Source organism: Otolemur garnettii, unplaced genomic scaffold, assembly GCF_000181295.1.
Source record: "Otolemur garnettii isolate 467f Iridium unplaced genomic scaffold, OtoGar3 scaffold00189, whole genome shotgun sequence".
Classification (NCBI taxonomy): domain Eukaryota; kingdom Metazoa; phylum Chordata; class Mammalia; order Primates; family Galagidae; genus Otolemur; species Otolemur garnettii.
In genome coordinates this window covers 2,754,591-2,767,740 of record NW_003852584.1, presented here as the reverse complement: position 1 = coordinate 2,767,740, position 13,150 = coordinate 2,754,591, and the positions used below count along the sequence as shown (strand labels likewise).

Here is a 13,150-nt window from a genome sequence, read left to right as displayed (position 1 = left end):
AGAAAGTTTTAAGCCATCACTGAGAAACAACAGCAACAAATGCTCACTTCATCTGTCACTTCATCTGATTTCAGCCTTGCTAAAATTCCTAAGTAGAAAAAAGTGCTCCGAGATGACTGTTTTCTCTAAATTCCTCCAGGGTTAAGGCCGAGTCCTGTTCATCTCTTTATCTCCAGGAGCCTGACTCAAAGTGGGTGCATCTGTCACCCTCCAGCCTGAACCCTGTTGATGACCTCCCGCTGGTTTAGGACGAAGATGCCAAATCCTCACCAAGGCCTACAGACCCCTCTGGGTGTGGCCACCTCCCTCTGTGCTCCCCATCTCCATACTCCCCCTGCCCTCATACTCCTGCTGCCCAGCCCCTTCCGCCCCATACCAGGACAGCACATTGCAGGCATCAACCCCTACTCAACCTGCACCCCCTCCCAGGCTCCCAGGTGCCTTCCCTGACCCCCTAACTAAATCCAAACTCCTGAATGTGAAACATCCCGCCAACTCCCTAATATAAAATGTCCTGCCTCCTCACCAGCCAACCTCTCCCTTCCAAATCCTTGGGGCAGCCCTCCCCTGGCCTCCCTCCTGGGTGGATGGGAAGGAGTGCTAGTTCAAGGAAGCCAGTTATCACACTTACAGGACATTAGCTGGATGATGGAGGTCAGAACGAACCTCTCGCCCTGCTTGAGGCGGAAGAGCTGGAGCAGGAAGATGAGGAAGGCCATGCAGCAGAGAATGGTAGACAGGATCATGGTGGCCTGGACCGCCTGCAGCGTGGGGTAACCTGCAGGCGAGGGCAAGGGTGCATGGCTGAGGACCACAGCCAGCCGGTGCCTGGTGTGCACAGTGACCGTGGCAGTGCAGGAGTGGGGACCACAGGGCACAAAGGGTACAGGGTCCAGGGTCCAGCTGTTATCTACACAGTCTGACAGAGGGAAGCCACAGTGTCTCCCAGACCACATCCCTCCCTCCAGTGTCCACATCCCAACATCACCTGGAAAATGGGGCAAGAACCCTAGCCTGCTGTCTGGGTCATGGCTCCCAAACGTGTGGCTCATGGACAGGAATTTTTTCTTTTTTTAAGTACAAATCCCCAGGTTCCAACTTGTTCAACTGTGTTTGAGAAGTCAGGGTGGAGCCTTGGGGGTCTGCACTTTAGAAAGGTCCCTGGAAGGACTGCCATGGACTTGGGGCTCAGGGGACTCAGTGGCCTTTGTGTACACTCTACAGCAGCCTGGAAGCATCAGAGAGTGATCTTCATGGGCATGCCTTACAGAGAGAAGGGATGTCTCTTTCATTTCAGAACAGCCTGAACAGAGATTGGGGACCAAGGGTTTGAGGTACAGCACAGGGAAGGATGAGGCTCAGTGGAGAGGGGAGAGGTTTGGGAGTGAGGATGTCACACGAGAAGGACACAGCCTTGCACCAGAGGTGCAGAGGAGTCAAGCACATGGGTTGCAGCCAGCTGCATGGGCCTCAGTTTCCTCACCTGTAAAATGGGAATACTAGCAGCTCCCCCTCACAAGGCGGGGAAAGGGAAGTAAGCTCATCTATGTTAAGGATTTAGAGCAGTGATTTTCAACTGGTATGCCCTAACAATTTTTAAAGACCATTAATTAAATTATTTTTGAAAGAAGTTCAAAGCACAGTAAGTATATTCTAATCTTAACTCTTTTTTATTTGATCAACATAATTCAAGTGTGCCATGGAAGTTTAACTAAAGGTTCAAGTGTGCCAAGAGATAAAAAAGGTTGTAAAACATTGGTTTAGAGGGTGACAGAAGAGAAAGTCCCCTGTTGTCACCAGGGGGTAGATTAAAGGGTGAGGAGAGAAGGCCTATGTAACACAGGAAACTTAAGTTTAAGGACAACTTTTCTTTTCTTTTCTTTTGCAATTTTGCTTTTTTTCCTGAAACTTACTGGAGGGAGCATACTTTGTTTTTTTCTGGCATTTACAATAGGTTTTTGTTTTTGTTTTTTTTAGGAAGGAGCATAACTTTTAAATTCTTTTTCAAGTGTTTAGAGCAGCAGATCCTAATTCATTCTGGAGGCAGAGTAGGGTCACTTGGGGAGCACCCGGCCCCTCCCCCAATTCCTTAGCTCCAGCAAGGGAAGAACCAGACCCGCCCCCTCCACCTCCACTCCTTTGCTGTGAAGTCCAGGAACCCTGGGGTAAGCTACAGCAACAGGGACAGAAGTGCTGCCCTGGGGGCAGGGGTGGTGGCAGCTGAGAGGCAAGGGGCCTGGGGAAACTTTAGGAGTGTCGGGAATGTTCTCTGTCTTGTTTTGGATGGTGGTTACATAGGTGTTCATGCAATTGTCAAAACTCATCAAACTAAGCCCTTAAGACAGCGATCCTCAACCTATGGGTTGCGATCCCTTTGTAACAATGAAAATACATCCTGCATATTAGATATTTACATTATGATTCATAACTGTAGCAAACTTACAGTTATGAAGCAGCAACGAAAATAATTCTATGGTTGGGCGTCACCACAATATGAGGAACTATATTAAAGAGTGACGGGGCTCGGCGCCTGTGGCTCAAGTGGCTAAGGCACCAGCCACGTACACCTAAGGTGGCGGGTTCAAATCCAGCCCGGACCCGCCAAACAACAATGACGGCTGCAACCAAAAAATAGCCGGGTGTTGTGGCGGGCGCCTGTGGTCCCAGCTACTTGGGAGGCTGAGGCAGGAGACTCGCTTGAGCCCAGGAGTTGGAGGTTGCTGTGAGCAGTGAAGCCACGGCCCTCTACCCAGGAGGACAGCTTGAGGCTCTGACTCAAAAAAAAAAAAAAAAAGGGTGATGGCATTAGCAGGCATTAGGAAGGTTGAGAACCACTGCCTTAAGAAGTGTGTGTTTCCTTGTTTGTAAACTATAACTCTATTTAAAAACCAAAAAGGCCCACCAGGCTATACCAAGAGGAAATAAATCAGAAAGTTGGGCATTGAGACTAGGCATTGGGCATTTGTAAAGCCATGGAGTAAATTCCAACGTGGGGCCAAAGCTGTGACCTTCCAGCTTAGAGAGTGGCTTCCCAAATCTGTCCAATTTCAGGAACTATCTGGGAATGCTTGTGAAAAATACAGATTCCTGTCCCCACCCCCAGAGATTCTGCTACCGTCACCCTGGTAGGTGGCCCGTCTATATTTTTAGCTACAGGTGACTCATAATAATGGCAAATGTGGAAAACATGGCTTTAGGGGAAAAGACAGATGAATGTTTTTAAAACAGGGATTCTCAAAGCTGGGAGGTGGGTGCAGAATGTGCCCATGAGATTGGCATGTGTGGAATCAGTGAGGGTACACACCCTCACACACACACACCAGCGGGACTTCACTCACCAAGAGGGCCATTCACTCTGCTTTGTTTAACTCTCCTGAGGACCTCAAGGAGTTCTCCACTGGTGCTTTGGTACTTTTATAATACTTGCTAATATCTGGGTTTCAGTTGTTTGTTTTGTTTATATTAACATGGAAAGAACGCAAAACAGGCTCACAGCCTCCAGGAGGTCAGCTCGCCTGGCCAGACCCTTATAACATCATCTGGTTTTCAACCTAGTATTTTCTAAAAGCTTCCCTTCTTTTATGACAGGTAACTAGTTTATCATTTATGGTAAGGATGCAAAGTTACCTTTAAAATAGATTTATGTAAAGAAAAAGTGAGCTATTTTAAAAAGCAAACTTTTTTAGTAAAGGGCCAGACCGTTGATATTTTAGGTTTCCTGGACAGTATGATCTCCTGTCAAACATTCTCTCTTTTTTTCTTTTTTCCATTTTGTTTTGGTTTGGGGTTTTTGTGTTGTTTTAAACTACTCTTTAAAAATGCAAAATGTTCTCAGCTCCAGGGCCAAACAAAAACAGGCCTTGGGCTGAATTTGGCCAGTAGTTCACCAACCTTGTTTTAAAGAAAATAACAAGTAAATTATCCCACACAGAGGATGTGGAATACGGACGACAGAGGCTTGGAAACACTGCACAGAGCACAGCTACATCTCCCAGCTGGCCACACGTGCTGGCCACAGCTGGGGTTTGCAGAGCACGGAGAAGAAGGCTGTTCCCAGGGCCAAGGGATAGCATGACAGATAAACAGATGGGGAGGGAGAGAGCACTGGCGGTGTCCTGTGGGTAAGAGAGCAGGCTTTGGAGTTGGTCACTTTGAGATTGGAATCCTGGCCCCATCATTTGCTCCTTGGGTAATTTAACTGTTCCATACCTCAGTTTCCCCATCTTCAAATGGGGCCTATGTTCCCTCCCCAACAGGGCTGTGAGATCACCTACGTAAAGGACTGAGACTCACCTCACAGTAAACCTCCCATGAACAGTGCCTTCTACTGGGGTTTTTGCTACCTTTATTGTCAATGTTGGTACTGCTGCTGGGTACACAGTGCGACTCTGGGACCCGGTGAGTAGGGTCCCTTGTTCCCCGAGTAGAGCTGTCATATGTAGCAAACAAATGTAAACACCAAGACAGAACGCCCAGTAGAATCTGAATATTCGATAAATAACAAATACCTTTTAGCATAAGTATATCTCATATACTATCTGGGACAAACTCATACTGAAAAAGGATCTGTTGTTTATCTCAAATATCTAATTTAACTGGGTATCTGGTATTTTACCAGTTGCCTGGGACCCCAAAGTGTCCCATCCATCAGTTCTACTGGGAAAAACAGAACCATTCACTTCCAAGTGAAGGAGAGTGGTTAGTGACGCTTTTACAGGGGGATTTTCTGTATTTCAAAGCCCCTTTACCTATTTTAGCTCATTTAAAGAGGTAGGTGTCTCCAGCCTGTGTGGTCCTCTGCCCCCTGTGCCCTCAGTGAATTCAGCCAGCCCCTCCCCCCCAAGTGCTGTGAAGGGAGGAGAGGGGAGGAATCAGGGACCCAAAGACTCACTCCAGGGCTCCTTTCTCACGAAGGTTTCCCAGCTGGCTTCAGTCATTCACACTCACCATTAAGGCTTTCATTGACTTCTGTACAATTGGTGTTGTTGACGCATATTCTCCAGAGATCTACAAAAAATTCATCTCCTACCCACCAGGCCTGTAACATGAAACAGAAATAGAGAGAAAGGCTGTTTGTTCAGCAATGACACAAAAGCCCCGACTTCCAATGAGGCTCGAGGTGCAGAGGTAAAGAGGGGTCCCCAAATGCAGCATGTGTGCAGATCACCAGGGGATCTTGTTGAAGGATTCTGACTCAGGAGGGCTGTTGAGGGGGGCAGGACTTCCAGGTGATGCCCTGCTGCTGGTCTGCTGAACAGGAGGCCCAGGCCCTCACAAGGTGTAGGACAGAGTTGAGCTGAGCTGACAGTAATCAGACCAGATGGTCATCCACCCCACCAGAACTATAAGGGGACGTAAAGGTGGGGTAAGGAAACCATGCACTCTAGGCGAGAGGCCTAGGATGGATGGAATGATCAGACCAGACAGATGGAACTTTCCTGCCTACAGCCCAGATGCGTTCGTTTATTTCCCTCTGTGCTTCTGTAGCTCCCTCCCACCCACACCACCCTAGATGGTCTTCTTAATTCTCATCCTCTCAAAGACTGGACCTAACCCCCCATCCAGTCAACAGACATTCACTGAGCTCCTACTACAGGCCCAGAGACAATGCTGAGCACAACTTCAAATGCATCACCAACATCATCAGACTCACTAACAGGAAAAAGCCACCTGCATCTTCCCAGCAAGGGCTGGGATGACATGAACACTCTGGGGGAGCCCAACAGGACGGACTGCTGTTCGGAGGCACATGCATTTTCTGCCTCGAATGTCTGTCTATCCCTTTCACTAAGTCTGAGACCTTTTCAGGATCCCAAAGGACTGACTAGATGCAAGAAATGAAAAAGGAGATTCTAAAAGAACATTCAATACTGTATTTCACAGACAGTGGGCCATTTGGATGCTGGAGTCCAGATACCCATAGCATTAATGTGATCCCTGCCTGGGCCGCTCACAGGAGCTCGGCAAGAACCTCCTCAACCCAAATACAATCACTGTACTCATTTTCCCTGTCAGGGTCGGGGACCAGGAGCCTCTGGAATAGTTTCAAATCCTGGCTCTGCCACTTCCTACAGTGTAAACTCCACCAACTACCCAAACTTCACAGAGGCTCAGTTCCCTACAAGTAAACCAGTGCCAGAAGAGAACCTACTGAGTGCAGCTGAAGGGCGGATCACAGGAGATGACGGGCAAACAAGGGCTCACCTCGGCCCCAGCATGGTAACGGCTCTCTAGGTGACTGGTGTTATCATTTGTTATTATTGCTATGACGATTAATCAACAAGAGTCCTGTACACAGGCAGAGCTGGTGACCACTCATATGGTGCACGTTCTGAGTTCTGAGCTACATTTCTGCCCCTTAAATATCTCCACAGTGTGAAGTTATCAGGATGGAAGCCCAGTCCTGGGATTAGCACATGGGCCATAGATGAGCTCCACTAGAAAGCTTTATTTCCTGCCTGGAGAGATACTAATCTATGCCAAAGGGTTATACGTTCCTGCCATCTGGCTGCAAGCTGGATAGTAGAGGAAAGAGCCATGTGGAGGGTCTGGAAATTTCGAAGCATGAGCTCTGCTGGGGATGGCAGGGCCAGGTAGGCTCACAGCAAGGGATCCTAGCTGGCAGGGAGATATCTGAGGTGCAGGGAGCAGAGGTCACCTGGAATGGGTCACCTGGGGGGACCTGGGGCAGTAGCCCTCCCCAAAGAGGGTGGTTTTGCTTCCCAGGTCTTCATTACCAAAGACGTATTTGGGGGCAGCAACTATGGCTCAAAGGAGTAGGGAGATGGCCCCATACACCGGAGGTGGTGGGTTCAAACCCAGCCCCGGCCAAAAACTGCAAAAAAATAAATAAATAAAAAACAAAGACATTTTTGGTTGTCACTACCAGAGGTGGGGTTGCTATTAGCATCTACTGGGTAAAGACCAGAGATGCTGCTAACTCCTACAGTGAGCAGGAAGGGTCAGCCAGCCCCAAGTGGCACAGTGGCGAGGCTGAGAACTCTGACTGAGGGGACAGCTGAATGCACATGACATCCTTGAAGGGCTTCCTAGAGCCAGGCTTTGCGGGGGAATCGGAGATGAGAGGACAGAGGTCCCTGCCCTCTAGACCTGCACATGGGGTACTCCAGAAGCCCCATTACCTAGGCCAGGCATCCTCAGTCAGGGGTTCAGAGGATGGGCATGCCTCACTAGGGAGGACGCCCCCAAACCATGACCTCACCCCTGCCCTACTGGGGTGAGTGGTGAGGTGGACATGGTGGTTCTGTGCCGGTCAGCAGGAAAGGGCACTTACGTTGTCAATAGTAGCGATGAACAGCAAGGCTGCGGAGGTGATGTGGAAGAGAATGATGAAAGCAAGAAGCACCAACATCTTTCCAGGGCACGGCAAGGCGAGAAGGCACGTTTAAAGTCCAGCAAGGGATGTGCTGCAGAGGGTGACAGAGAGATTCAAATCTGCCAACGACAAAATGAAATTAAAAATAAAAATAAGCAAATTTTAAGCTAGGCATGGGGTCTTACGCCTGTAATACCAACACTTTGGGAGGAACACTTGAGGCCAGGAGTTTGAGTCAAGCCTGGGCATTATGGTAAGACCCAGTTTCTATGAAAAATAGAAAAAAATTATGCAGGCACAGTGGTGCACAGCTGTAGTCTCAGCTACTGGGGAGGATGAGTGGGGAGGATGGCTTGAGCCCTGGAGGTCAAAGTTACAGTGAGCTATGAGGGTGCCACTGCACTGTAGCCCGGGTGACAAAGCGAGAGTTTATCTCTAAAAAAATGTCTAAATAACATTTTAGTGGGGTCTTAGAAAACAGCTTTTCTCATCTTCCTTCACCTGGAGACTCAACTGCACAAAAAAGTCTGGCATGAAGACTATTCGATATTAGATCCAAATGCCAAATATTCCTTGTGGGGAAGGAGGGGTGAGGACCCATGACACTCCCTAATCCAGAAAAGCACTGTACCTTTTATTTTTTACTTATTTATTTATTTTGAGACAGAGCCTCAAGCTGTCCCCCTGGGTAGAGTGCTGTGGTGTCGCAGCTCACAGCAACCTCAAACTCCTGGGCTTAAGCGATTCTCTTGCCTCAGCCTCCCAGCTCTGGTGTATGTGGCTGGCACCTTAGTTGCTTGAGCTACAGGTGATGAGCCCATTGTGCCTTTTATTTATTATTATTATTTTTTTCTGAGACAGAGCCTCAAGCTGTTGCCCTGGGTAGAGTGCTGTCGCATCACAGCTCACAGCAACCTCCAACTCCTGGGTTCAAGCGATTCTCCTGCCTCTGCCTCCCAAGTAGCTGGGACTACAGGCGCCCACCACAACGCCTGGCTATTTTTTTTTTGTTGTTGTTGTTGCAGCCCTCGTTGTTGTTTGGTGGGCCGGGGCTGGATTCGAACCTGTCAGCTCAGGTGTATGTGGCGGGTGCCTTAGCCACTTCAGCCACAGGCGCCGAGCCCCATTGTGCCTTTTAAACACACCATAAGCACCCTGAGAGACACCCAGTCAGGAAGGAGTAGCTGTGTGCGTGCTGATATGTTCCTGATCCCACAGGCACCTGCCTTGGTCCCACATCCCAGGAGCTCATAGTCTGAAGATTCATTATCAGAGTCCCTGCTTCAGAACAAAGCAAAAGTTACCACAGTACAAAAATATTTCCTGGCTTGGCACCTGTAGCTCAGCGGCCAGGGCACCAGCCACATACACTGGAGCTGGCGGGTTCGAACCCAGCCCAGGCCTGCCAAACAATAGTGACAACTACAATCAAAAAATAGCCAGGCATTGTAGTGGGTACCTATAGTCCCAGCTACTCAAGAGTTTGAGGTTGCTGTGAGCTATGACGTCAAAGCACTCTATCTAGGGCAACATAGTAAGACTTTTGTCTCAAAAAAAAAAAATTTCCTGATGATCTATTTATAAAATGAATTTATAAAATAAATCCTAACTCAAATACCCCTCCTCTTAACATTTATCCCTCATTTGAACAATATTGAACCCTCAAAGTACAAACACCATGCATAACAGCTACCATTTCATTTACCTCTTGCTGATTGCACAAGAAGACTACATTTCCCAGACTCCCTTGCAGTCAGGTTGGGTCCTTGTGACTAATTCTGACCTATGGGTCAGAATTGCATAGGATGTTCTGTTTCCAGAGGAAGTATGAGAGAGCAAGTGTGAATTCTCCTTGTTTTCTCTCCCTGAAGAAGCAGCAGACATGGTGCAGCCATAATACCTTGAAGCATCACACCTTGGATAGACACTCCGATTGAAAGATGAAGCCTTCAGATATTAAGCCACTGAGATTTCAGGCTTAATTTTTTTACTCTGGCAGGACAGTCTGAATAATATACAACAGGAGGTAACTCTAGGGTGACCAGATTTTAACGTTTGTAAAGCAGGACAACATGGCCCGGGGGCGGGACGGGGCGGGGCAGGGCCTGACAACAATGCAAACTTTGATAAGCAGTTCTCAATAATCACTTCTCTACAATTATTTGTTATTATTACAGTTTAACATTATAAAATTAACAAAAATAATATAAAACTCATATTCTGGTGAAATAGCCACATGGCAGTGGAAAACCATATATTCCCTTCCTGTTCTCCCGCCCGTTCATGCATTCTTTCCAAAAATCGGGACTTTTTTAAAACGCCACGGGACGTGGGACAAATTGTTAAAAAGCAGGACGTCTGGTCACCCTAGGCAACTCCAAAGTGAAACTGGAAATCTTCCAAAAGAGCTACAGTTGTACCAAGTTGATGACAGTGACATGGCCTGAGCTGGACAAGTTTGAAATAAAAGAGGAAATAATTAACATGGAAGATGTAAAAAGAAAAAAAGGAAAGCAAAAGGAAAAGCATTTAAAGGGATTATTTGAATATCAAAAGATTAATGTCATACATGGGAAAACCGAGGAAACCTTTGAACATTTTTGCAAACACGACCATGATCTTGGTCGATAAAATTGAAAGGTCAATGAAGATGTCCTCTCCCTCTCCATCTGGTTGGCAGACTGCAACTAAAGGAACACTTGGCTCATTCCATAATTGCAATTGGACATTATTACTAACATTATATAGAAAATAAAATTAATTTTTAGTTTCTTTTTTAAAAGACTGTCCAAATCATACCTTGTTTTCACTATGATGAAATTTTAGCCCCAGTTTTAAATGGATTGGTATGCACACACACATTTTCTCTACTCGTTGAGAGCAAGTTACCTAAACCATACCTTCTTTATATCTAAATACCTTAGTGTGTAGGCTTGGTGCCAGTCGCTCAGTGAGTAGGGTGCCAGCCACATACACTGAGGCTGGCAGATTCGAGCCCGGCCCAGGCCAGCTAAAACAACAGTGACAACTGCAACAAATAAATAGCTAAGCGTGGCGGGCGCCTGTAGCCCTAGCTACTAGGGAGGCTGAGGCAAGAGAATCACTTAAGCCCAAGAGTTTTAGGTTGCTGTGAGCTGTGCCACGGCACTCAACTGAGGGTGACATAGTGAGCCTCAGTGCGTCTTTCCGAAAAACAAAGACATTTCCTTACATATCCACGGTACGGTACAATGATCGCTCTGAAGACAATCTTATTACCACATCTATAGTCCCTTCTCACAGTGCCCGATTATCCCAGGAACGTTCCACACTGCTTTCCTTTCTCCCGGCTCAGGGTCCAGTCCAAGATGTCTCTTTAGTCTCCTTCAGTACAGAATGGGTCCCCCGCCTTTCTTTGTCTCTCACAACATTGATATTATTTGAGTGTTGACTATTTATTGTGTAGAATGCCCCTCAAATTTGTGTTCGGTGCTTCCTCATGATTTGATTCAGGTTATGTTTTGTTGAAGGAATACAACATAAGCCATATGTCCTCAGCGTGTCCCACCAGGAAGTATAGTGCAGAGCACTGCTAACTTGGATCTCTTGGTTAGGGTCTGCCAGATTTTTTCACTGCACATTTTCCCTTTGCAATTAAAAAATAATTCGTGGGTATGAGATTTTTATTGTGGTAAAATATGCATGGCATAAAATTTACCATTGGTGACACTCACTACAGTCACAATGTTGTACATCTCACATCATTATCAAGTCACTCTCCTGGCCCTCCAGCCCCTGCTAACAACTAATCTGCTTTCTGTCTCCAGGGATTTGCCTATTCTGGATATTTCATGTAAATGGAATCATACACTAAGCGGCTTTTTGTGTCTGTTTTCTTTCAGTGTAATGCTTACAAGGCTCACCCATGTTGTAGCATTTGTGGGGAGGTATTTTGAGCTAATGTAAAGATCTTCTATCTTATGAAACTTTCACCCCAATAGTTTAGGCATTTACTAATATTTCTGAAATAGGATTTATTTAAAATAGCCTTTTTCTGCCAACTCGCCCACCTCCTCTAGTGGACATGCACGGCACAAACGCCCCACCCCTTCTCTGCCAGTTCTGCTGTCTGAACAGGCACATCTCACCCCATGTCCCCTCCCGGGACTGACCAATGCTGTGGGCTCACAGGAGGCCACTCCTTGAGACAGTGAACCGGGAACTATGTGGCTGCAGAACTCAGTCTGGGAGGTCCCAACTCCAATTCTGTGCATCACCACTCAGAAGAACCCAAAGAACCAGTTCAGAGATTCTTCCAATTCTTTTAAAAAGGACAAATTACCCTTTGTTTGTTCCTGCGTCATTCTCAGCAGCCATCATATACTGCCTCCAAATAGATGCATTTCTTTTTTTTTCCTCTGTCTCCCAAATAGATGTATTTCTGACCGGGGGCGGGGGGTGGGGGGTGTGTACCATGCTGAACACTGTGTTACTTTACTATCGGGTAGCACGCCACAATGCCAGCTTCATCAGGGCCCTAAACTCCAGCGTGACAATGGCCTCACATATTGTCCTGCTCAGATGACACAAATACATAGGGACACATAACTGAAACTTTCTAGAAAAGAAAAAAGGGTTTAACCCATTCTTCTCTAAAGCATGGGATTCAAATAGTCTAAGGCATGATTTTGGATGTGCATTGATAGGGCATTAACATGAAATCACATAGAGGGAAAGTCCTCATTCCAATCTTTCTAAATCCACCAAGAAAAAAAGACCCAGTTTGGTACTTGTCCGACTCTAACACTTGTCAATTTCTTTTTCACAAAAAGAAAAGGCGTTAAGTCATAGTTCATAGCTAAGATTTAATAACTTTTGGGGGGTTATTATATTTGAGCTTTTTTTTACTAGGAAGTAGTATTACTTATAATGGTATAAAATCCATTTAAAACAAAATTGTTTTAAATGTGAGTCACTTAAGAAAAATGTTACGTAAGTATAAAGGACAGGTGGTCTTTTTCTTTCCTTTTTTTTAGGACAGGTGGTCTTGTGTTAGCAAAAATCCTGAGGGTAGTTCTCAAGGGCCTGATGATGTTGCTTTAAGCCCTGGGAAGGTATTCAGGTGGACTTCAGATGTGAGGAATATAATCTGCAGAGAAAGGGGTTCATTTTTATAAAAAAGTTCAAGTGAGGGCTTGAGTCTGTGTAAGAGAAAGGCCTTGGGCATACAAAGGTACCTCGAGATTGGTTTGAACCTTCGGGCACTCAGGAAAATTAGGGAATAGAGAAGTAAATGTCACCCCCTTAGCACTCTCCCATAATGACATCTGGAATTCAGATCTCCAGTAAAAGCTAAAAAATCAGATATAGGACTTGTGAACCCCTGGCATTGCTGGTGCCCTCACTAGAGGGCTCTGGGGGGAAGTTATTCATAAGCAGAGGAATCCCATGAATCTTTAGGAGGGAATAAAAATGGCATTTCCTTCCCGCATTTTAAATTTCCCTTCTCTGCCACGATCCCTCATGCCAGTCTCTCAATGCCTTTTCTAGAGAGGCAGCCACTCTTTTCAGTTTTCTATGTATCTTTCCAAAGATACGTGTTAGGGGGAACACTCATTCTCCACCCCTCATGTTTCCGTGTGGAGGGAGCAACACTAGAGTAACACTCCTGGCTTCACGTCCCACCCTTCACTCACTCCTTCTCTCCTCATTGGAGGGGACATCTGTTGTCTGCTTTCTGGACTGGTGGAGCTCATCCATGAAGGGGTCTCCATGTGGCACTTTGCTCATCCCCATACTACCTCCCTCTGCTCCCACAGAACTCCAATTTCTTTC

The 13,150-nt window shown here is 46.5% G+C and overlaps 1 protein-coding gene across 1 annotated transcript in view; it reads right to left on the bottom strand.

The window, feature by feature from the left end:
- Window positions 1–397: 397 nt before the first annotated feature.
- Window positions 398–13,150, bottom strand: part of EMP2 (epithelial membrane protein 2) — a 41,422-nt gene continuing 28,669 nt past the window's right edge. Inside the window, exons 2-4 of the mRNA XM_003800920.3 lie at window positions 7,295–7,455; window positions 4,948–5,038; window positions 398–778 (exon numbers count right to left, since the gene is read on the bottom strand). Of these exons, the coding sequence (XP_003800968.1) occupies window positions 606–778; window positions 4,948–5,038; window positions 7,295–7,372 (342 nt within the window). The 5' untranslated portion in view covers window positions 7,373–7,455 and the 3' untranslated portion in view covers window positions 398–605. The remainder of the gene's footprint in view (window positions 779–4,947; window positions 5,039–7,294; window positions 7,456–13,150) is intronic.